The sequence below is a fragment of the Pelmatolapia mariae genome, linkage group LG20 (genome assembly GCF_036321145.2).
Source record: "Pelmatolapia mariae isolate MD_Pm_ZW linkage group LG20, Pm_UMD_F_2, whole genome shotgun sequence".
Classification (NCBI taxonomy): Eukaryota; Metazoa; Chordata; class Actinopteri; order Cichliformes; family Cichlidae; genus Pelmatolapia; species Pelmatolapia mariae.
In genome coordinates, this window is record NC_086244.1 from 18,229,349 (window position 1) to 18,254,886 (window position 25,538).

Genomic DNA, 25,538 nt, shown 5'->3' on the forward strand with positions numbered 1-25,538 from the left:
ATCTGAGATATGTATAAAGCACTTGAAATTTCACAAGAAAACAAATATAAACATAAATCACTCCTCAGTCAAGCAGAAGAGAAAAATAAATTCTCTCCCAGATTCAAGAAAATCACTTTGTGGGAAAAATACATCTCACAAAAATACTGCTAGTAAATAAAATAAAGCAAAATATATGTTTTTCGAAACTCAGACAATGGAATTCCTCCAAGACTGAGAAGCTACATCATTCTGCCATTACATATAATTATATACTACGTACAAGACAGGACTGCTCAGACATATATTAGCTCACTGTAGCATTCTGAATTTGCAATTAACATTTTTTCAGTGTGCCACGCACCATTGGATACACATAATATGACCCAAGAGTCACTGCATGAAATGCAGACATAACAGTTGCCAGCATGACCTACTGAGAAAGTGCACATGTCATACGGGAAGCACAGCCCAACGGAAGCGTCCATGCCTCCAGTCCAGGGGAGATTTCTAAGCATTTTCATTGTTACATACCATCAAAGCACTTTCTCTCCTTTCTAGTTATAGTATATAAACATGACTTTGAAAAATACCCTGCAGTGGGAGAACAGCAGAGCCACTGTGGGTCTATGTTGCCTCATCAACAGAGATTTCAAAAGGCAGTGCAGAATTTAAATGGTGCCTCAAGGTTCTGCTAAAGGACAGGCTAGGGGAGTGGAAGAAAGGGTAGGGGAGGGGGACAGGTTATTATGGACTCTAGCTATACACTGTGTTGACACCTCAACCTTTTAGGCTCAAGCTGGAAAGCAAACGCTGCTGTCTTTCACCAAAACAATCAACACCAACCAGCATGGTAGAGTCAAACAACGACCCTGTATACATCATCATAAAAAAGCTATAACTATTCTGACCTCGATATCTAAATATTAAGCCAAGACATTCAGGTGTTCTAAAATGAAAAGATGAAAAAGACAGCTCCCACTTCTGTCACTGGTCAAAGTACGTAAAAGCCACAGCTAAGCAAGAATCAGAGTGCTGTGTTAGCCACATTGGCTATCTGTAAGGTACATTCATTCAAGTAAGTTTCAGGTTCAGTGCTTTACAAGTTCTGACATATGAGGGATTAAATATGCTGCGTAGCTTCAAGTACAGCACTGGAAATATTTTAGGTAAAAATCATTATTTATACAGTTTTTTAATTAAGACTTTTACATTAAATGGAAGATGTATCTGATCAGTTGAAAGTTGTTCCCCTTCCGCTCTTTGTAGCACCAGTAGCAGCAGAAACCATATACTGCAACATTTCACCACAGAGCCTGTGACAAAGAAGCTCACAATCAGCTCCTCTGCTGCAATTCCATAAGCTTTCTCTGAACGATATATTTTTCAAATACAGCTCATTCACAGAACAATGCAGGAGAATTGAATTCAATCAAAAGAAAGATAATAAAATAAACACCTCACTTTGCTGTCACTCATCACTTCAGTGTCCACTTTCCTCAAAGTTTTGTATAATTCATTCTTCACTGGAAAACTGCTTTTTCCTATACATATATATATAATATATATATATATATATATATATATATATATATATATATATATATATATATATATATATATATATATATATACACACACACACACACACACACACACACACAAAGGAGCTAACTGACATTCAGGTGACTAACTAGAACAATACAGAGCAAGCGCACAAAGTTGATTCTTTCACTTGTGTCCTACGTATGACTTTACAAAATGGACCATTGGAAAAAAAGAGAATAAATGATCTATCACAAAAACCCACTGAGAGTTTCCTTATTCTGCAACTTTATTTGTGCTAAAAAGGTTTTTGAGAACTTGCTCAGTCCTGGATCTGGGACCTGTGGGACAGATCATTATGTCCTTGTCAGCTTTATTTTTCAAATTCAGACAGTTTTATTGATGTGTAAACATCTCAAAGAGAAAAGGGACTTCACATACTGCCCAGATGAACAAAAGGGCTCAAGGACTTCCAACGAAAAACGTCTGAATCCTACTGGACCAGGATTCTACAAGGTGCCTGAATAGGCAGCTTTGATAAGAAAAAACAATGAACTTATAGGGAATAACCTTTACTATTGTGAGTCACTGAAATACAAATATATAATCCAAAAGGTCAGGGTGACCTGTGTAGGAATAATGATACAAAGTAAGATATATTTCAACAGTAGCAGTGAAAATAAAGTAGAACCTTATACTCCCAAGACTCAGAAAATAGTTATTAATTGTATTTTCAGGTCTGCAGACATGCTTGACAACTATTTGTATTAAATTTGTTTATTTGTTATTTCACTTTAGTATAAGAGAATTGTGCCATAAAATATCAATATGTTGTTCAGTCCAGTATATTCATTTAAAATAGGATAGATGTGATTTGACAGCACTCTCATTTTAAGATCTGAGACTGGACTCATAAACATTTTCAAAGTTAGTCAACATGGCCTTCGGATGAAATAGCCAGATTTTAGACAGGAGCAAATAGCAGCTGTCTATTCACAGTCATGTCAGCCTGCCAAATGCTCAGATTCCTTGTCTGTTAATTCTATAAATGCCTCACATGCAATAGGAGATCTAAAAATAAAAGTTTAGATAGACAATGTCTAGTGCCATTAAACAGGTTTCTTCAGAACTGCAAGCATCAGCGTAACACCCCTTCTGTTTAAGCAAAAAAAATAATTATTAAGACATGTAATGATTTATACATGCTTACATTTTAAAGTCGTCCCTGCTGCTTACAAACAAAGTTAATGATAGCCCTAGTTCTAGTTCTCCTTTGACAATGAGCAAGGGTTTAATCAGATGAAGGACTATTGTAGCAGGGTATAGAGGCATAGTCATGCCTGGAGCTGTCCATCAGATAGAAAAGGGCATGATGGGCTTGGATCCAAACCGGCCCACAGAGAATCCCATCCTGCTGTTGTTGCTGGCTCCTTATTCTCAAGGACCTTTAGAGATCAAAGACCAACACACAACAAGAGAGACAGCAAGAGAGAGACGGAGATAGAAAGAGATGGACCAAAAAGTGAGCAGGGTAAGCAGGAAGGATGCCATGAATCGGAAGAACCCATGTGGCCTTCTACTGATTACCCAAACGCCCGGCCTCCTACTGAGTCCAAAGAACAATCAAAGGGATTTCCTGGAGAACGTCTGTGAAACATACACTCTGAGTCAGGGCAGCCTCCTCGTTCCGGTGCCAGATGAAGTATCTTCCGACCTCAGTTCCATCTGAACATGTTACATTTTGTTGTGTGGAAATGATGTGCTCCTTTGATACTCTAAAAAAAGATCCTCTTTCCTCTGAGGAATAGCTGAAGTAGCCTCTCTCTCTGCGTTCACTCTCTCAACAAAAATAAAAAGATACATGGTGTGCTTCTGCCGGCCAGCACTGTTGTTTAACCTTGGTGAAATACAAAATGGGACAAGCAATAGAGCCGAACAAATACTGCGCTACATGAAGCGTTACGAAACAACTTAGAACATCTAAAAATGGACAACAAAAATATAACTGAAAGGGCAAGCCTTCCAAATGCGAGCTCAACTAAACCTCAGCCCAGCAAAGGCACAATTTTACTGGAGATTTCCACAAGGAGTTAGTGTTTGTTCGGGTGAATGTGCTCCATCAGAGAGATTTTGGTGAGCTTAAAATGTATAAACAGTGTTGTCACAATAAAATATGTATAAAATACCAAGAATATTATAAAACTGAAATAAATATAGTGTCTAGATAAGTTTAGTAATTAGCTATATTAATCATATAATTAAGCCTTGAAAAACTTTTGCAGAACTGGTAAGAGGTCATGTAAAGAACTTGCTCATGAATTTATGGAGTTGTATAGCAAACGCACTCAGAAAGTCTGGTTCAGTTCAATAATAATATTATGCATAACTACCTTTAATTTGAAGGCATAATATTTGATTTGAATTGTTTTTGCAGACGATGTTTCAGTAGATTGATGCTCTATCAAAGACATGACTGAGTTATAAAACAACGTCTGGTTAAGTCTGCATTTTAACAATTGGCTCCTATAGTTTGTGATAAAATGAGGTGTCTGAACTAGGAAAATGGGAAATAGGTGCGAATATTTATTAAAACATGCGAACATACAAGGAAGGAAGGAAGTGAGGCAAAAATAGTGGTTGTACATTTCTAACTAACTTGAAAGTCAGTACTTGGTAAGACCACCTTTATTCTTTAACAGAGCCTGAACTCTGTGAGGCAAGTTTTATTCTCTTCAAGTAGTCTTAAGGAATAGTTCTCCAGGCTTCTTGAAGAATATTGAAAGCTCTTCTTTGGATGTTGACTGCCTTTTGTTCCATTCTCTGTCAAGATGATCTCACACTGCTGTAGTAGTGTTGAGGGGAGGCAAATCCATGACTGATATATTCCACTGTGTGCTTTTCTACCCTGGTACGGTTTTAAGAGTGTGTTTGGGATCATTGTCATGCTGAAAAATTAAGCTGTTGCCAATCAGATGGTATTGTATTATGGTTCAAAATCTGACTTTTCTGCACTCCCAATTCCATCAATTCTCACAAGATTACACTGCTGTTGGAAGTACAGACACAAACCATGACAGAGCCTCCACCATGTTTTACAGACAGCTATAGACACTCACTGCTGGACCTCTCTCCTAGCCTCTTCAGTACACCCTGGCAACAATATGAAATGACCTTCTACCACTGATTTTAAGGCCAGTTCTTGTGTAATTTGACACCTCAGCCTTTTCTCCCCGTTTCCCTTCCTTAAGAAAGGCTTCTTGACAGAAACCCTTCCACTGAGACCATTTCTGACGAGCGAACAGTATATGATATATATCAACTGAAGGGTAAGCTTTCTCAGTTTTTTTTAAGAATACAGTATACACTATGCCAAGACATGTCAAGTTTTCAGCTAATAGCTCTTTGGCAATCACCTTATTGGGGCAAAAATACTATTTTATGCCTGCCAAACTGCTAGCATGGGCTTTATTTTTATTCAACAAATTTAGCTTGCCTGTGTAGACACAACACTGGCTCATCCCTTTAGTATGGTGCCATTTTTATGCTTGAATAATTCATACGTCAGTGTTAAGTGTTAATTTTTTTAAAAGGATTCTTCTGAAAATGGTTAGGTTTGAGGACTGGACTGAAAATGAAACAAATGAATGGATGAAAAAGCAGCCAATGTCCAAAGAAAACAACTTCAAAAGATTGCTCAAGGCCACTTAAAAAATTACAACAAAGGGCCGCTTCTTGGAAGAAATACAAAGAAATGAGTGATGATTTAAGACTTTTGCACAGAACAATACATCAAATGTTAAAAGCCTGTTTGTGGGAAATGGAATAACTACTACTTTACTATCTGTCCACTTATTGGATAGGATGTTATACATCACAAATAGTTTTATATCGTAAAGCCAGTGTCAGCTCTAGAAAAACTAGGTTGTGTGGTGTCAAAACAGAAAGTATCCTAAGTGTGGCCTAGTTTAAATAAAGCAAACTTTACTTGAATGATCATCCGCACTTGTACTTACAGTATGCACAGTTAGAACATATGGTAGATCTAGCAATCCACACGGGGAGCACAATGTGTGTGTGATACAGAGTAGATTTACACATCTCAGCAAACTTAAATGTGTGATGTCAGTGTTTACATACACATGCTAGAATTATAGGTGCCACTTTAATCACAGTAAGAGCCTCTTTTGGAGCAAAGCTGCTTCTTTCTGCTCTGGCAGCACTATGTGTAAAGAGATGTTTGACTAATCAGGTTGCTCGTAAGTACAGAAAAAAATACGACTTGAAAAGAGACAGTAGGGGAGTGAAAGTCATCTATTATTCGGAAATGAATGTGAAAACATATGCATGTCTCTCATTAGTTTTTATGAGAGCATGAATTCGTGGAGAAGCCTTTACTCGAATAACCAGTCAGCCAGTCTGGGTAAGTACAGTTTTCAGTTGTATCTTACTTAAATGTACCACCACTGCCACCTTATTGTCATGGTTAGGTACAAGGACTGGACTAAAAATGAAACAAACGAATGAATGAAAAAGCGGCCAAAGTCCAGAAAAAAGAGTTGTTTGGTCTATTGTTCAGTTGTTCATATTGTTATTGTCTTATAGTCTGAGGCTGAAGTAGAAAATTTTATTCTCTATAACCTGCGATACAAAAAAATCAACCGTGTCTTGCTCTTGTTTTCTTAGACTATAATGTCAGCATGTATTGTACTTAATTGTTCAGGCGGTGGTCCCAAAGCATCAAGTACACACACTGAACAATATTGCACTGGTCATGAACAATACTTTATCTGAAGCACTATGCATTATTCAAAACACAGTAATTTTATAGCGTACACTAGCAGCAGCGGCCTTCTTGTATGCAGCAATCTCCTGACACACTTCTCAAAGGATGTTAAACCACATTTTTTGTATTCCACAGAGTACCAATGGTAAGAGTAAAGCTGGCATTAATTTTGTTTGCCGTCTCTTTCCATACATCTTATTTATCTACTCTTGTCAATGTGTTACCAAATGTCCCTTTCATTACTTGTTTTCTCTGATGTACCCGCTTTGTGAGCAGCAGCGTTTTCTTCAAGCTCCACTTGAGTCTAGGTTTTCTTTTTGTTTCCATTTTGGCCAAATCCCTGTAATTTCTCCCCAATTTAAATAGCAAGCAGCTGCTTGTTGTTAATTTCATATCAGTTAATTGGTGCTGGAGATATTTGAAATCAGGGAAATTATGTTGTTTTCATACAATATCTTTTTTCTGAATATATTATCTGAGAAATGTAACGAAACATTGTTCCTTTAATTGGTTACAGCTTCTAAATTCTAAAGAAAAGACAGGATACTTGCCTACAGTCTATGTAAATAAAACTTTTTAGACTCCACTGAATCACCTTCCCAATCATTCACAGTATGGGCAACCTCCTTATCTGCTGATGAGCATAGACATGTTCAATAACCCTGCGGCCACGGTGGAAAAATGTATTATTCAGTTATGCTTATTATTCAGATTCAGTAACAAAAACATACACTCAAAAAGTTCCAAGAATAAATGTTTAGATTACAGAAAATATCACGGTATTGAATATAATAATACAATGCAATTCCAGTCATGGCTGCCAGGTAGGTAGGTGAACATCTACTGTATATAGAACAATATAACAGTTTATTGAAGCATAGATGTGCACATCAAATGCAGAACTCATTTTCCTTTATCTAGTAAATAAAGTTAAACTCCATTACAAAACGGTTCTGCACAGAAAAATCCTGACCAAGCAATTCGGAGAGAAAGGTAGAAATCTTTCTGTCTGTACCTGAATAGCTTTGCAGCTCAGTGAACACATGAGGGAAAAGGGAAAGAGACAGAAGATAAGAGTAAAGGAGGGAAACCAGAGGAAGAGAGAAATAGAAAGAAATCGAAGACACAAGCTGGGTTCAATTTAGAGGCTTCCCACAGGAGGTGGAGTGACCTGTATCTGCTACAATAGAGGTCATGCAATTTTGAGTGGATACCCCTGTCTTCAGAGGATACTGAGGACCCCTGCCTTGATGTGCACATCCAGAGGAAAAAGCAAAGGGTTCCTGTAGCATACAGGACCCCCTGGATGACCTGACTGGTGGGTTCCTATTACAACAGCCTCACTACATCGTGGCCTCGCAATTGACACTTCACAGTACGCTACAACACTAGCAATCAGTAAAGCTATCAAGCTCACAGGAAGTTACTATGAAGTCAGCCATCCAAAGAAACTCCACCAGTTCCTTATCTTCCTGTCGTCTACTTTCGCAACCCAAATGTGATGAAAAAAGCACAGCAAAATATATTATTTAGTAAACTGTAATTGAGTGGAAACTACAGCAGATGAAAGTATAGGATCATTCCACGCCACACACAGACATAAATTATCCTGGGTGTTCCCATTAAAAACCCTTTGAAAAGAAAAGTGAAAAGTTGACACACTGCAGCACAGTGGCTAAATAAATGTGCTCCCCGAGCAGCCGGAATAAACTGCGGAGGCATTTTGCCATCTAAACCTCAACTGAGTAGTTCAATGACGAGCTGATATAAATAAAACCTGAACCTTACTTTAAAAAGATTCTCACCTAGACACGCTGACATGTTATCAGTACCTCTCCCTGGAAAAAAAAACAAAAAACAAAACATTGGATCTAACCCAGAAAATAGAATCAAAAAAAAGAAAGGCAACAACAAACAAACAGATAGATGGAAAAGCATGACCTTTAATTTTCACTGATTGCCCCAGAGAAGCTAATGAACATTTCTGTAAACATTTGCAATTGGTGGGAGTCATTTTAATTACTCTCCACAGAGAAAGCCTTGCATGGTAAGGAGCTCAAATAAAAATAAACATTTAATCAAGCGTAACCTTGTGTTCTATTAGGTGAGCGGCCATAGAAAACACTGACAGCTGAGGTCAGGTCTGTGTAATGGTTGAAATGTATCAGAACCAGGAAATAAGAAATAACTGGTAACCAGATCACTCTAATACAATAAGTCTATTTCATAACAGAAAGCTTTCATTCACACAGTGTTCAAAGAGGCTGGGATATTCTGAAAGGGATGCTCAAGCCTTTTAACATGTTTTTTAAGTTAAAATCTGAGGCTTGTAGTAAAATCTCAATTTATTTTGTTATGTTTGGCTGAGTTAGTATTGAAAACAGTAGTTATAACTTGAGGTCTGTCTGCTTAATATGTCTACAAAATAATGTTAGACACATGGTGTTTTTCCCTGTAGTCTTTTTGTTAAATCAAGCACCTCATATCATCTAAAATAAAGAGTGCTTTCACTAATGTCAGGAGAAACTGATCTATTCTTACAAAACGTTAAATCATTCTTATTAAAAATGCAGGGAAATCAAGCAAACAATGTTTTCAGCTGTCATCTAGTAACTACACTAATAACAGAACGAGTCGCTTAAAGAGCTGTTTGATTCAGCTCAGCACCATACATTTCCTTTGTAATAAATAATCTGCACAGCACTTTGCTGCTTAGTTTAAAGTTTTTATTGACCAGCTGGACTTGTATCACCTACGGGTGTGATTAGATGGGGACAGCACTTACCACCTGCGCTAACCAATTTCCTGGAGGAAACCCTGCTGCATGCTGGAACACGGCACAGTCAGAGAAGAAGGTGGCCCAAAGGACTTACATTAATAAAAATGCATGAGCAACATTAGTTTTTTTTTGACCATTTGTTGATGTGAGTGTAGTAAGACTGAACAATAAATGCACGCAAAAACTGCAAAAAGTTGACACGCCTGCACATAGCACAGCAAGTGAAGCCAAAACTTTTGTTTTGGTCATGAACCTGACACCAGCCCACACAAACTAAACTTCCTGAAATTAATTTCGTTTTAGGGCATAACGTTGGAGTGAGAAAGCCACAAATCTGGGTGGTTGTGGTATTTATTTCCAACAGACTAGGGAAACAAGCATGAAATTATGGAGGGTTTTAAAAGCTAAAAATGACCCTTTCGCTGGAAAAGATAACAATAATACATCTGTGAGATTTAGAGCTATTGCTGTGCTATCCTTTCATATTTTAAATTAAAATATTTTTAAAAAGCACTGAAAAAGAATCATTACAGTTCTCAAAGAACAAATGAATTCATAAAGAATGATTCATTTCCCCTCTGTAATTGTATTCAAGCAAGGGCATTGTTGTGTAAAATCAAAACAGCAGGTTCCAAGATACCACAGTGGCACGGAGTGGGTTAACAGAAATTATGTTTTAGTCGGAGATAAGGAGTGAATGATTACACCACACTGCATCCAATTGTGCTTGTCATTATTGTACCTATCTTATAGTGTTACTGACAGTGTATCTGATATCGCAGTTAATTTCATTTATTGTGGTTTGTGATCACTGTTTCCCTGCTTGCTACGCCCGCTGCCCGGTGAGTCCACTAAGTGTTTCTACTGGTTCTCCTGCTCTGTCCTGAGCGGTGGCATATTGCATGTAGGCACCACGCTGCGCTGCTGCTGGCAGCGGCGTGAGGCAGAGAGGATTATTCCTGACGACAGGGGCATTAAATGTGTAGCAGGCCGGTGGAGGCCTGAGCTGATGCTCTCTTGTCTGTTTTGGTTCAGCACCAGTTCAGAAGCAGTCCCCTCTAAGCTGAGAGGAAGCTCACAGTACTCAGAGCGTTGTGCCGTTCATTAAAGGCTAAGGGTGTCACACCAGCTTAGGCCCAGTGTCCTCCCTCAACCAAGGCTTCATGCCGTACTCCTCTGCCTCGTCTTTTCAACGTGGAGTGACAAGGAATATAGTCACTCTCTCTACAATTGGCAAATTTATTCTGTTTGTCAATGCTTTATAATGTCACACTTGAACTACTTATTAAAAGTCAGAATCTCTCCAAGGAGGCTAACACTGAGAGATCTAATCCAATGTTTTGCGGGGTAGAAAATATTACTCACTCTTGTCTTTAAGACTCCAATAGCACATCATAAATGTTGCCATTTAGACCAAAAAGTCCAACAGTATAGCAGAAAAGTCAATCCTAAATAAAATCAGCTCCTTTCTTTTACTGGTAGCTCCCCAATGGACACTTGCTTTGAATCCTATAATGATATACAGCCTGATTCAGAAGTCTAAAGTGAACCTAAAAAAACCCCCAAAAAGTCCATCTGGGAAATAGCCCTGGTAAAATAGCAATTCTCCAACACAACTCAAGTACTGAAACCTCCATGCCGGCATAACCAAACATCAGGCTGACTCTGTTTGATCTTGAAAAGGATATAAGCCTAAAGCCCTTCCTGTGCAAGATGTCCTTCTTTAAAAAGATTCTAATCTCAACAGAAATGTCTAGCAAAATAGGGGTCATCGTGCCAGAGCAGCAAACAGACAATAGCAGCTGGCTGTAGACCTGAGAGGAATTCTGTGAAGATTCGCTCCTCTGTCTAACCTGAGAGCCTCAAAGAGCAGTTGCTCAAATAAAGTAAGTATAGACTCATTGGGAGTCTTTCTGTTTTCTTTTGCAACTTGCTCACTATAAAGTGTGCTAAGATCTTGAATCATTTTTGACAGATGAGAAATCACAGAAATGTCACTGATTATTGCAACACAAAAAAGTGTTACTTCAATCACAACCTCCTTTTCCATTTCTTTCAGTAAAAACATGTTTTTCTCTTGAGCAGCCAGGTACTTCTTTCCCATTGATAATTTAAAGGCTGATAGCATATCCGTACCTTGCACGCTACTCGTGATTTACTGACAAGGGTACCATTCAACCTTCTAAACTTTCATCCTCTGCCTTGAATTTTGATTCGATTGGTTTATCTAATTTTCCAGTAAATGCTTGAAATGTATTCCTGCACACCTTCTTCTCATGAAAATACACAAGGGAATCATGAGAATGATAGAAATGAATAGTTCTACATTAGCTTCACTTCACCTCACTGGCAACACCAGAGCCCCCACTCACTCTCTTTTCAGATTAAAGTTTTCAACCAGCAAGTTGTATCCTCATTCACTTTCACAAAAAAAAAAGAGATGTGTGAAGTGTGCTTCTGAAATAGAGTGAAACAGAATAATCCTAGACTTAAACAACAGCAAAACATATGAGATGTGGGCTGCAAGAAGGATAAGCAACCAATTTCTTTATAAAAATTCCTTTTTATGTTAGGTGCAACTTATAAGTTGTTATTAAGACATGTTAGGAATGGAAATAAATCAAAATCAGAGGTTCACCAGATGTTTGGATGTGCATAAATAAGAGACACGATTAATGTACTACAAAATGCTAAATAAGTTCTATTATGCAAATTACAGCTGATATGATTTAATAGCAAATTACATGATTTATATCAAATTAATGTTCTGTGTTGTTACAAAAGCAGAACAAAAATCCACATTTCTTTAATCTCATTATTTAAACAGTGGACAAAACAATCCAAAGTTGTCCATGTAATTCTATGATAAAACAAGAAAAACCCTAAAAACCTGGAAACAGATGAATCTTTGCACACATTTTATTAGCTTACATAAAAATCTCTAATTGTTTGTTTGCAAACTCGAAACAATCAGGAGCTGCACAACTGAAATTGGCACACAGGTGCAGCTAAGGTTCCTGCAGGTTCTTATCTATATCAGATATTATAACATCACCATGTTGTCAAAGAACCAAACATCAATGGGTCAAAATGACCTATTTGTAGCATTTACACCTAAAACACCTAAAGCATCATATCATATCCCATATCATGGGAACACCCATAGTTTCACAATAATAACATCTAAATTATACCACAAAACTTTATTTAAGCATTATATATATTATATTATAATTATAATATATACTCATAAACACCTCACAACAGACTAAAATCCCAAACCTAGGATGTTTATTTATTAGTGCATTTAAATGAATTTAAATATCTTGTTTTGTCGATTTTCAACAATCTAAACTTATCCATGTAATTAGAACAAGAAGGTTTTTTGCTTAAAAATGACATACACATCCAATCAATAAGGCAAATAGCTCTTGGTTATTTTCTGACAATGGATTAATCAATATATCATCATAGCTCTAGATATTTCACAGAGGAAAATTAACCTGTGGATCCTGAGTACATTTTCTAAAGACCGCATGTTAAACTACAGCTATAGTGGGCTATAGCTATAACCCACTATAGCTGTAGTTTTCCCACAAGAGGCCAAACTTTACAGCCTATAGAGCGCTATGAAAGAAAAATAACTGTGGGGTACGTTGCACAATAATGGCTCAAATGAACATTAGAAGTCAAGCTACCAAACTGCTCATATTCCTTAAACATAAAATGTGGGAAATTAGTGCATTAAGCATGCTGAGCCGGTGCCAAAAATATGCACAGAATTGATGAGGTGTCACTTTCACTAAGAGTCACACAATTGCACCGACAAGAGCCTCTCTGATCCCTCCCTTCCTGCATGTCTGCCACCAGTGAGGCCCAAACACTCTGATTTGCATGGTCTGCACAATAAAGAAATGTCCTTGATTTAAGGAAAGGTTGCCTTGCTCTTTTCAGCCCTGGAAAACACTATTGGCATGCATACCATAACACCAAGAGAACCATCTTTTTTTGCTAATTTCTTTTTTTTCCCCCACAATTTTCTATCATCCTGCCAAGAATCCACGGAGGAATATGCAGGCCAGTAACACAACATGGCCCTTTTTCTCTCAAATATGTCTGTTATGATTTAATTTGGTAATAAATGACAAGACATGCTAACAATTGTGGCCGACAGCGTTCATGAGCAAATGCTTAGACTTACACTTTGAGATCAATTTCAAAGCCATGTTAATTAATTTAGAATGCTTACAGCACAATGCAGGTCAAACAGGGCAAACAAGTTACAACACCAGCCAATTAGAAACACGCACACATTGTACATTTTTTATAACTACAGCTGGGCTATTGAGAAAGATATGATAGAGAATTTAATGAAGACTGGAAGAGAGGTATAAGAAAAGTCACAAGTATGGAAGTGATGAGTACAAGGAAAGATGCTTTGGTCTTACTGTATTAATCAGCGCTGTAAGATATCTTAATACGCTCATAACTGTTTTCTGAAAAGACTGACTACACAAAGTCACTGTGAAATAATATTTAATTGTATGTTACTGACAGATTGTCTTTTTGAATATCCTTTTTCTAAGAAACGGGCCTGTCTGGTGCCTTATCATCTGGTTGTTTTTCAGTCAATTAACTTTCATCATTGCAGATGACTGTATTTATGTGGTCACAATTTGTTAATCAAGAGCATGGATGGTTGATTTTTGCATATTGGTTTTAAGATTTGTCATGGAGTGTATTTAGATCTAATTGCTACCAGTTATTCTCTGTAAAGAAGAAAGTTTTTCATGTATCAATAGTGAAAATGAAAGCGCTAAATTCATCAACGTATCCCCTGAGAAAGAAAGCAGGCTGACAAATGAGTTCCGAGGCAAATGAAGCAACACAAGTCCCTCTTAGGGACTTGTGTTTAAGACTTGTGTAGAGGTTGGTCTGCGCTCTAAAATACTGCCATAGAACAAATCAATTACGCTGTGGATAATGGATCATAAAGATTGCTGAAAATTACATTTATTATTGTTTTCAACATTTTAGCATGCTTTATTTTTTTAATTTGGGATGTGTCTATGTGGGTCGGGATCTGGAAAAAAAAAGTCTTGTGGTAAACACTGATTACTTTCCAGAGAGACTTCAAATTCCTGTATAAATGATATTTTTTTAATGTCTAGCACCATAAATAAATGATGACCAAAAACTGTCTGATCTCTTGGTAAAGGATAAGGAAAACAAAGGCCATCTCTAACATCTTAAAAAGCAAAACATTTATATGGGAAAAAAGTACAATGTGGTATGTCATCCTTACCTAATGTGATGCAAACATGAAACACTTTCATTCTGCCAGTGCAAAACACTATTTACGTGTTTGCTGCTTGCTGAACTCGCTGGGTGAAGTTTTGTGAATAAAACTTACAAGTGACATTAACAAACAGGGTTTTCATGCACGACGAGCGCTGCCAAATCTCTAGTAAACACAAATTACAGGCTCGGAGACATGTTTCAGTTTAAAAGTGAGGTTAAATAAAAAAAAATCCACTGCACAACGTACTGCAACTGAAACCAGTGAATTATCTTTGTTGGCAAAAGTACATCTAAAAAAAATATCAGAGGAAACTGTGTGTCAATATAAGATGAAGATGGACTTTAAATTTCAAATATAGTTATTAATGCAAATACAAATTCTTGCAAAGTTATGATACATGCTGAAACAGGTGTAATGTGAAGTGGGAGCACAAGAGCTAGAAATAAACCCTAATAGGTACATTTAAAATCACACTTTCACTGTCTTCATATGTCATAGTTAAACATGTAACATATACCGGCATTGTTCAATGTATTTTGGTGTAAAAGTGAACATCACAGGTAGCAGTTGTTATTTCAGAGATATTTCATTTGACTTATATGTCTGAAAAGGGCCCGAGAGAACAGTGTCTTATGTACGGCTATCTTTGAAGAGAGATGGATTTAGTGGAAAGAGGTATGATTAGCAGTGCTGTCCGTACCTCATTAGTGTTCCACCGGTGTCTCTCCTTTGGCAGCGACGTGCATTTTGGTAGACATTCAAGCAGCTTCTTGGGCAGGTATATTTTCAAATGTCCATGTTCATCTACAAAAAGAGCATGATAAAAAAGAATATTTAGCACAAGCTCACCTACCCTATTGACTAGCTCATGTCCCTCTTTATCAGTCTGCAAGTCTCTCCGCAGCAAAACGCTGACAGTAAAACAACTATCCCCAACTGAATTAGGAAATTAATCTAAGGATAGAGTATTGCATACATTTTATTTTGCGGTCGACTAAATTATTTTACTGTGAAATGCATTCTATCAGGGGAGCTCACCAGAAATTTTTCACTGTCAACTTGTAAAGGCTGTATCTATTCATTATTTAGACACAATAAACACCCTTGAGTGATTTCATAGTGTATGGGGATTTGGGAATCTGTGTGCTGCACAAATAATGTGGTATATTACTCAGGGAAATAATTACAATTACCAGGCCCAATGCTTACATCATAATGTATGTTGTTCAATTTACTTTTCACAATCAGTTCACAAGAATTAGGAAACAGTAGACCCTTTTGCATGGACGCATTCAAATGTTCATTTCATTCCATCGCTGTTTTCTTGCTTAAATATGCAGATAACTTCAGCGTGGACAAATTATATTTGCTTAGGGAGCGAAAAAAAAAAGATTAAATTAACAATATCATAAAGAAATCTAATATAAACAACTATATGTTAGAAGTTGTAAATTACATAAAAATAAGAATATTCTAAGCACGGATATTACAAGTGATAATAAGTTTAAACAAAAACAGGAGAAATTGTCAGTGTATCTATTTGTATCTGTAACAATAATATACAATTAGATGGAACAAAATTGGAACAGCCTATGTGGAAAGAGGGAACAGTTAATTTGTATGGATGGGGACTTGTACAAGGCTGACACTGAGAGAATAGTCTACAATCAAGAAAGAGCAAAAATAAGAAGTGTCTAGTATCTGTAGCTGCCAGTAAAGTTTGCATTATTCCTGTCCTCTATTCATATAGACTTTAAGCTTCTTCTCTCTTTTTTTCTAATGGATTTAAAGTCTGTTACACTGTAAATCTTGGATGTTGAGCTGTTTAATCCAGGTAATGTCCCAGCATGTGAAAATAAATCTGTTATTCAGTGCTTATGAGTTCAAATTAAATGTAAATACATTCACTAAATGTAATGCAAAATACAGCATTTATCCGTAATGCAATATAGTCTGAAAATATAGAAGAACAAGAAGCAAACATCACAGACTGAGCTGCATTCTTTCACATTTATATAACTGTAGGTTAGGCGTAATGGGCAAGTAAAGGGGGAGACCGAAAAAAAAAGCCTGAATATGAGTGCTGACTATGGATCCCTGGGGTAGCTGATATCAGACAAATAGAGAAAAAGTTCAACCAAAGCAAAACACCACTATAAAGTGAGACTATACCAAAAGTGTCTGCAGCCTGCTTGCTGTATATCTCTGAAAGAGTACAGTGCAACTGCCCAGAAACATCCATATAGAAAATTCAACTCAGATCCATAGAGATGGAGCCCAAGAATACCATAATCCATAAGGTGGAACGTCATCGCTCCCAAAGGAATGCAAGCATATCTGTGGTATCCGCTATATCCGTCTGTACCTATTATTTTACATGTAGACTCATGTAGACCCTGTTTTATTTGAGCTTCACAGGTATCTGTAATGATTTTTTTCACCCAATTAAGAATCGCACACAGCATCTGCTCCTAGGTACCACCAGAGTAGTTTCACTGTCAAAACTAGATAACATGCTGCAAGTGAATGATCAGAGGCAGAGACAAAAGATGAAAAGAAGCTGTTTTATGTGGATACTCGTTCTCAGAGCAACAACTTCAAATGTGAGCAAGAAACAGATATAAAAAAAACACATTAAATCCACACTCTGATACCTCACAGGTCAGTAGAAAGTCTTAGCCATCGCCCTTCCTAAAAGATTTGCTGTTTAAAGCTCACATCCGTACATACGAAGAGCCTGTCTCTCCTCAGATTATTCGGGAGTTAATGCTCCCCTCTGGCACACCCTCGTATGACACCATCAACACCAGGCTCAAGTATGTCGAGGATTTCCTCACCGAGAGAGTTGTGATAGAAATCTACTGTAAGAGGATATGTCTGCTCAACCTGCCAGCAGGCTGAAATATTTTGGATGAGAACAGCATAGAGGACCTTGACAGATGTAATAAAATCTCCCACTTGGTTTTAATCATTTCATAACCTTAAAATCACACCGGTCATTGCACAACGTGTTTTCGAGCAAAGCACCTTTGGTTCTACAACTTTGCCAGAGACCACTGAATTATGCAAAAAGCATCTCGGCTCAGTATGCCGCGCACATGAAAAGGGTGACACAACTGCAACATAACTGCTTTCTACTTTGAAAATGCCAGTCTTGTATTTGTCAGCTAACAACCCCCCAAGCGTCAAAGCAACCTATGTAAACCCTGCAAGACTAACAAGGTGTTAACTGGATCTCTCCTAATCCCTTAACCTTACAAGGATGCCTCTGAAATCAGGTTACCACCAAACTGGAGAATGATTAGATTACTAATGTGCTACATGTAAACATTCTGAATGTTAAAAGCATTTTTGCCATTTTTATTTTGGTGTTAACAAATCTTAATTTTATACTGAAAAAAGTATACTTTCAATCCTCTGTATTTAATTTTAAATCAATATATCATACATGCAGTGCATTTAGAACAGTTTCCCTGGGACAATGCATTTGAATGAGACACACTCTGTGGGCTTTAACTGCTGACTTTCACTATTTTTTAGTCAGCGTAATGTTTCTGACTGGCCGATTCAGTCAGCTGACCTCAATCCAAGTGAGCATGTGTTACACTTGCTGAAGACCAGACTGAAGGCAAAATGTCCCCAAAACAAGCAAGAAATGAGTATGGCTGCAATACAGACCTGGCAGAGCATCTCCAGGGAATATGCCAAGTATCTGTTTATGTCTACGGATCGTGGATTTCAGACATTCACTAACAGCAAAGGATTTGCAACTAAACCTTTAACAGTAGTACTAACTGATCTATAAAAAAAAGATATGGGTTAAGCTTTATTAACTTTAATACTAAATCTTCATAATGTCCAAATTAAGCCAGACAGAAAGCACAAAGAAATTCTGCTGCTTTTATTTAGTATTTGACATTAACATCATTCATTCAGTGGACCGGCGATAATGTTTTCCTTCCATTTTAATATAAAACTGTAGAGAAACTAGGCATTTACTATGGAAGCTATTATTAACACCAGGTACAAAAACACCAGAGACCTTACAGTACCAAAACATCAGATTATATATAGGGCTATTGTCTCCGGGTTTTGAATGACTGTATTTCTTTGACGAACAGGTTAACTACTGTCATGTTTCAAACAGCGTTCTGTGCTTTTTGCTGTTAAATAAACCATGTTTTTTAGATGTGGCACTTCCTCAGATGCTCAGTTTTGGCCTTCTCTAATCTGGGAGTCCTTGTCTAACTTGAATGGGGTCTTTTAAAAAACATTTCTTACAAGGCTCTTAAACACACAAAAGTGAACTCTTCATTACTGAGGTTTCCTTTTACAGCACTCTAATAACTCTAAACTCTTTTTGTTCTGTCACTTGCTATTTATCAGAACTAACAATATTTCAGCTACAGTATGTCTTTCTTCCACCGGGCATTTCCACTGATGCAAAGGAGAAACTGTGAGCGTTCCTACAAAGTATTGTTTACTAATTAAAAATCTGTCCATTGTGGAATGTGGAATGGATATCTTGTATATATCCTGTAGTTTGTGTGTGATACAAAAACAGCCCTGAGGGGGCCTAGCAGGTTTAGAGAATATAGACAAGCTCTTCTTAATCAAATTGCCTGATTTGATCAGTGGATAAACAGGAACTTACCCACTAAAATTTGGCTTTGAAAATGTAAATTTAGCTCTTTTTTCTTAACCAGAAGTTGATCAAAGTCTATAAACAACTCTACTTCTTTGCTTTTCCCATGGACCCCCCTGTAAGGTTTAATATTTATTTTGGAGTTTAAACAGCAGCCTTAATGACTGCCTGTACATTAGCCAAGAGAAGGATCCACAGAAAACTACTATTTGGTTGTAAAACACTAAAGTGCAAGACAGGCTGATACCAGAGCTTGTTACATGAGAGGATGTGCTGAGCTGAGCTGGCACACTGGAGCCAATTACATTCTAGGTCTTGATGAGTGAGCTCACATACAAAAGGCTAAACGGGGAGAGGAATGCTTTTCAATATAGAGACTAGAGGTCTGCAGCTTTCATGTTGCCACCACAGGCCATGTATGAGCTGAACAGTGGCAGTCTGTGCATGCTGCTGTATAATTTACATCACCCTTTGACGAATGGGTATAAAGATATATATATTTCTCTGTGATGATGTTTGGATTATCGCTGATCCTGGCTGCTAAGCAAACACTTGGGCCAAATTTAAGGGTATCTGTCATGCTAGCTTGCTCTAGCCCCACCCTAGAGATGAGAACGAGGGTCATGAGACTGGAAAGGCTGACAAAAACAAATCTTTAATCAATATCTGAGCCCTGAACGCAAAACCCTCTCTCTTCCGTCTCTGTCTCAGAGCGCACTGGGAGTGACAGTTTTTCTTTTTAATCTGTGCCCACATTGTGGAGAAATAGCAAGCTAATGTTTTGGCTATAGATCATTCAACAAATCGCTGCTGGTGGTGCATACCCAAAGTAACTTTGAATGCAAACATTTTCCACAACAGTTCAGTGGCTAATATGGCTTATGGATGTGAAGAGGAGTCTAACTGTTCTTTTGTAGCTATACCTAGAACACATGGGAGGTGAATCAGAGAAGAACAAACAGTCCTGTGGATAAATATTTGGCCCTCGTCTCTGTGCAGTAAGAAGTGCTCCGAAACTGAATTAGGTCTATGGCAGTGTCTGTTATCATTATGTTGTATGACAGCCATCCACTGGGCTGGACCAAAAATTGAAAAAAGACTTTAGCTTAGAAATTAGTGTGGTTAGGCAAATGAGATAAGTTCAGACACATTTCATCAACTGAGGTGACAAAATGTCAAGCGAACAGAGGCAAAAATGTGCTTTTTTATCCACTACAAAGTGTTGTATTCAAAAAACAAATTAGTAGTGCTGTACTGAAAACAAAAAACAACATATGCAAAGAGGTTTTGCCGTGATTCAGACTTCCACATGAAAATTGCAATGATGGTCACATCTTGATCACTTAAACATCCTTGAAGAGATGCCTGCATTTACTGTGACTTTTTATTAAGTAAAAGGACATTTCTCAAGACTTCCTGAACACCATTTAATGTGTGGTGCTTTCATTTGTTGCACCTTTTGAAACTAGCAATGATGTTTTTTTCCTAAAGCTGCTAATTTTCCAACTGCTTCTAAAGGAATATAAAAAATTAACTGCATTATGTTTCAGTTTGTAGGTAAGATATCCATGGGCTATGAAAACATAAAAGCATAGGCCTGCTAAAATAGACAGGAAGGAAGAAAAGTATAAGATATATATGCTTTCTATCTGTAGCATGCAGACAAATACTAGAGCACACATGCAGTTAATGCATGCACAGACAGCAATAAAAATTAATGAAATGCGTAGAGATGATGAGAAATTTATAATGTGTTGTATGTCTCATGCAGTAGATATAATGACCAGACATACAGAAGCTGACAGAGTGGACCTACAGCTCACACCATGGGTAGAAACGGGGAACATGTTAGCTTGATAAAAATGCAGACAAAGTGTGTTCAAATGTGAAGCAGAGATGAACTTATGCAGCCAGGGGGAAATGGTCAACTGATAACGCGCTGGAAACTAAAACCAATTAATCTAGTTGTGAGATGTGAAAAAAAATGAAGAGGAAAGAGAAAAAGTGGGCTTAACCTGCATGAGTCTATGGCCAATGCATTTACTGTAACGGGATATTGGTTTCAGTAGCCTAAAGATGTGGACACATTTCTGTGATCCATCTAATCCCCCAAATCCTTGCACAAACTATTTTTGGTCAAACGCTGTGATTTCCACATTCATTTAATAATTCTGACAGCTAAAATGGCTTGTTACAAAAAAAAATAAGCGACTGCTGATCTTTAATTAACTTGATACAGCTTTAAATATATCACACAACAACAAAAAAGATTTTCTCAAGTTTCTCTTGTATTTCCACACAGAAAGTCTAAATTCACTAATTAAACTGATTTGAAATCTCTAATCTTAACAGGCTTGAAAAGTTTCCAAATATTACAAAAACACTATTTAATTCATGCAGACCTTTAATCTATATCACTGATTAGGCTGTACCTAAAAGAAAAAGTGGTTGCTCTTGTTCAGTAGTGAACCAAACACTTGATTAGACGAGAGTCTATAGCCGAGCACTTGTGGGAGATCCTGAGCTGAGCTTTAAAACAACACAGGACAATTTAAGTAGTGTCAAATTTCCCTGGCAATAACGACAATGATGCCTATTGTCCAGGGGCTGGTCTCCCCACAGCCTGATGGCTCTTGATGGGAACACAGAGAGGAGTATGTAGACGCAGACTTAAAATAGCCATGTTTTAGTGTAGGACGGGGAAACCAATTATCTTTATCATTTGGCCCATAGCCTGTTCGATAACACTCTTACATCTAGTGAAATTACAAACTGCCCACGAGCAAAAAAAGTGAACTGGTGAACTTCACTATAGCACAGCTATGGTACTATAAACCTAAAGCGAAGAGATCATTATACGGCATCTAGTGAAAGAATCAAGGATGATTGTTTGACCGGGAATGCACACAACAGCTGTTGTAAAAAATGCTAAAGGGTTTTTTTTCCCCCGCTGGGAAAGGCGGAAAGCATCTGCATGCCAGTGAGAGATCTGAATAGGACTGAATCTCACTGGGAACATTTTCTTATGCTGTTGTGCTACAAGATGCAACATGTGCAGTATTGCAGCTTTCACTATTTACATTTACACTGTTTACATTACCTCAATGGCCATATGCTGGACACACTTTGTCTCTGTGTAGTTAATAGTATACTATAATGTAGCATAATAAGGAAAGACTGTCAAAAAGTCAAACAGCTCAAAAAAAAGCCTGCGCCTATTACTGAAAGTTCAACAAACATGTACACATGGTTAACTGCCTGCAACAAACTGAAAATGACTCTTTATGTGTTCTCAGCCCTCACCACGCTCACCCATCCATAAAAATCCCATCTCAAGGAGAGCAGAGGTGAGGTCTCTCTCTCACTCCCTCTCTCTTGCTCTTGTTCTCTTTCAGTTTTTTCCCTCTAGCTTACACATGCACACAAACAAAACCCTTCTTTCTGTATCATAACTACTCCCACAATTACTTAGACGATTACTCAGATCAATGGTTTACCTGCTTGTTTGAGCTCCTGTATTCTGCTACAGAGTGTCCTGGTAGGCAGAAAACCCTCCAGGCTGAACACATTAAACGGGGTGTCTGACATGGGAACAGGATACTGTAATACCATGCAATAACATGAGGGAAAACAGCAACACTGGCAAAACGTATTGTCAGTCACAGTTGTCACACATGAAGGGGTAACGCAAAAGTCTATCAAAAATGTTCCCGTTACAGTCTGCATCACTGTTTCATAGATCTGCACTGGCACTCCCTTGGCATTAAATCTTTCAAAACATTCTCTGTTAAAAATACCAAAAAGATCTGGTGCAGCAAAGCTCTTCCAGTGACACATATCGAGTGAAGAGTCTAACAAGGGGTTGGGGGTGATTTCAGACTTACTATTTAGAAATGACAATACATGAGCACACTTAATTACCCAGTCTCTAGCCTAGATCAACAGAGTCTCCCAGCAGTGAAGAGACTGGTGTATTCATTAACAATGAAGGCACTCCTTTTTGCAGAGGAACAATCTGCTTTAGAGGGGACAGTTTTTTCAATGGAAAAAGACAGAGGCTAAAATTCAGGCACGTTCTCTAAAGAGGAATGAAGGGAAAATCACCACAAATACAGTCAACACTTTGGCCTATATTTCTGATTGACTTGTTTTGGTCATGACAGAAAATAGCGCTTGTGCACAGACTTGTAAGCGCACTGAAGCAATCCCTACAGAAGCTGGCTTTTACAAGTCATAAAAACCTCCTCTATGATGTCTGATCTAGAGTTCTGATCGAGTGCAAATGAAATGAGAGGGAGACAGAGACGAATATTAACCCATAAAGGAAAAATATAAAGGATGCTATTTCTTTTATATTTGGTCATACACAATTTATTTTTCCAGCATTTTTACAACATACCGTTAACCTGAGTTGATACCCCTCCATCAAATACAGGTTTAAGAAAAGCAAAGAAAAAGCAAGTCCTGGGTCATAATTGATGGATCAAAGCGTAAGCTTTCTCTCTGAGGGTCTGCTCAGGTCCTGATCCCCTGGCCTCAACCTGAAATCACTCTTAGTTAACGACAACACTTCAACTATTGACAGCGTGATCCTGTAAAGCAGACACTTCAATCAACAGAACAGCCGGAGGAGGTGTTGTGTTGGAGAAGAATAAAAGAGGGAGGGGGCATGGGGACGGATGAAATCAAGAAGTAAATAAATGAATTGATGGATGAATAATAGATTGGCCAGCTAGTGGCCTCTTGCAGCAGCAATGCAGTATTAATAACTGACTCTTACTGTTCGTCTCTGTGTCATCACTGATATTCTTAGGTGGACCATGGCCAGCATAACACACTGCTGATCTGTACATTCGATCCGGATTACGAACTTTCTTCAGTCCTTCAGGAGGCAAAGAGAAAAGTAGAGAAAATCGAGGAAAAGAAGCATTCTCCCAGCCTGTGATACCTAAGCAAACTCCCCCATGCAAGCAACATCAACAGAAACTACACACAGTTTTTTGAAATGCATTTAAAACACACAAGAGCTGTTGGAAAAAAATGTGATGGGAATAATAATAACACCAACAATAATCAGGGTAATAATACATATTGAATTTGTCTATTGGTTGTTTAAAACAGTGAAGCTTTCCATCAACTCAATCTTTTTCTCTCTACAAGGAAAATGCCCCTTGATATAGGTTAGTATAGCTCTGGCCTGTTTTGATATGGGTCAGTAACACTTCTTATTGTGTCATTGGTGAGCTGGAAGAATCAATACAATCAATCAGTGGAGACCCTGCAAAGCTGTCGGTAAAGGTCTATTACATGCAGACGTCTCAGCAACCACAGACTGGACCTGGGTCCCACCCATCCATACTTCACTGATTCAATTAAAAGCCTGGGAAAAAATGTAGCTATATCCTGATTCCACACAAAACTGGCAGAGCAAGTCGTCTGGCATCACGAGGAGGTTAAATTCATCCTTCTTTACAAAACAGCAGAGAAATATTTATGCCATTGCTGCACAAGCACTTTTGTAAGTTAATGGCTGACTGCGTGTTTACTTGATGTTTTCCTGCTGCTTCACCCTGAACTTTGAGTGAAATGATAAGATCATGAAACTTTTCAAACTGTGCCTGCGTTAAAAAAATGAGAAAAAGCCCTTCCTACACGGGCAGAAACCGCAGGCCTTATTTACTACATTTCAAAAAGCAACCTTTATTGATTGTTTGGATTAGTCTTGGATTTATGCAGGTTAACAAACCTGTATGAACTTTAAGTGTGAGTAAACACTCCCTTCATCATTGGATTTGCAATTACCTGATTTTATATTAATCAAAGTGTGCTACATGATTCTGCTAGGCTGGGAAAAATACCATAACAAGATTTCAATTCAGAGGTTAATATCATGATTGCATTTTCACATGGTGTTTTCTTTTCTTTACAAACCTCCTTGTTTTATTTCTCACATTTGGCTGTAGTACTGAAATATCTATATGGAATTTCTGCTTTAGCGGATTCATAAGACCACTGGCTGTAGTTTTATCCAGACCAGTGTCAGTGTGAGACATATCAAGCATGTCCTTTCAGTGCCCTCCAGGCTTTGTACTTAAAGTAACGGACACACAGAGCTTTTTATGAGTGTGAAGGGGGGAAAAAAAATAACCCCAAGGGGATAGACGATCAGTTAGGCTGGAGAGAAATACCCCAGGATGTAAACATTACACCACGACGTGAGGCTGGGTCATGGCCCCTGGGTTTAACACAAGATGTAACCCTCAGTTGTTATGGGCCATCATAAGACCTGCCAAACAGCTAAGAGCGATCGGCGCTGCCCGCATACCACAAGGACAAAAGGTTAAGGAAACACTGTTGAGCTCTCTTAGTGGCTGCCAGACATTCAGGAACACGTCATGTAAAAACTGTAAAAGTTGTGTTCGTTTAAACGTTTTACATTCCTGCTGAAAAGCCAAAAAGACTTGGTTCAAGTGGAATGATTCATGACAGCTTTATGTAAAAGCTT

At 37.9% G+C, this 25,538-nt stretch overlaps 1 protein-coding gene across 10 annotated transcripts in view; it reads right to left on the reverse strand.

The window, feature by feature from the left end:
* Positions 1 to 25,538, reverse strand: part of camta1a (calmodulin binding transcription activator 1a) — a 282,069-nt gene that overhangs the window by 254,311 nt on the left and 2,220 nt on the right. For 9 of the 10 annotated variants that reach the window (XM_063463296.1, XM_063463292.1, XM_063463295.1 and 6 more), the window contains exons 2-3: positions 23,814 to 23,915; positions 15,089 to 15,192 (exon numbers count right to left, since the gene is read on the reverse strand). In XM_063463296.1, coding sequence (XP_063319366.1) covers positions 15,089 to 15,192; positions 23,814 to 23,915 — 206 coding nt within the window. The remainder of the gene's footprint in view (positions 1 to 15,088; positions 15,193 to 23,813; positions 23,916 to 25,538) is intronic. The other variant, XM_063463290.1, reaches the window with a different exon arrangement.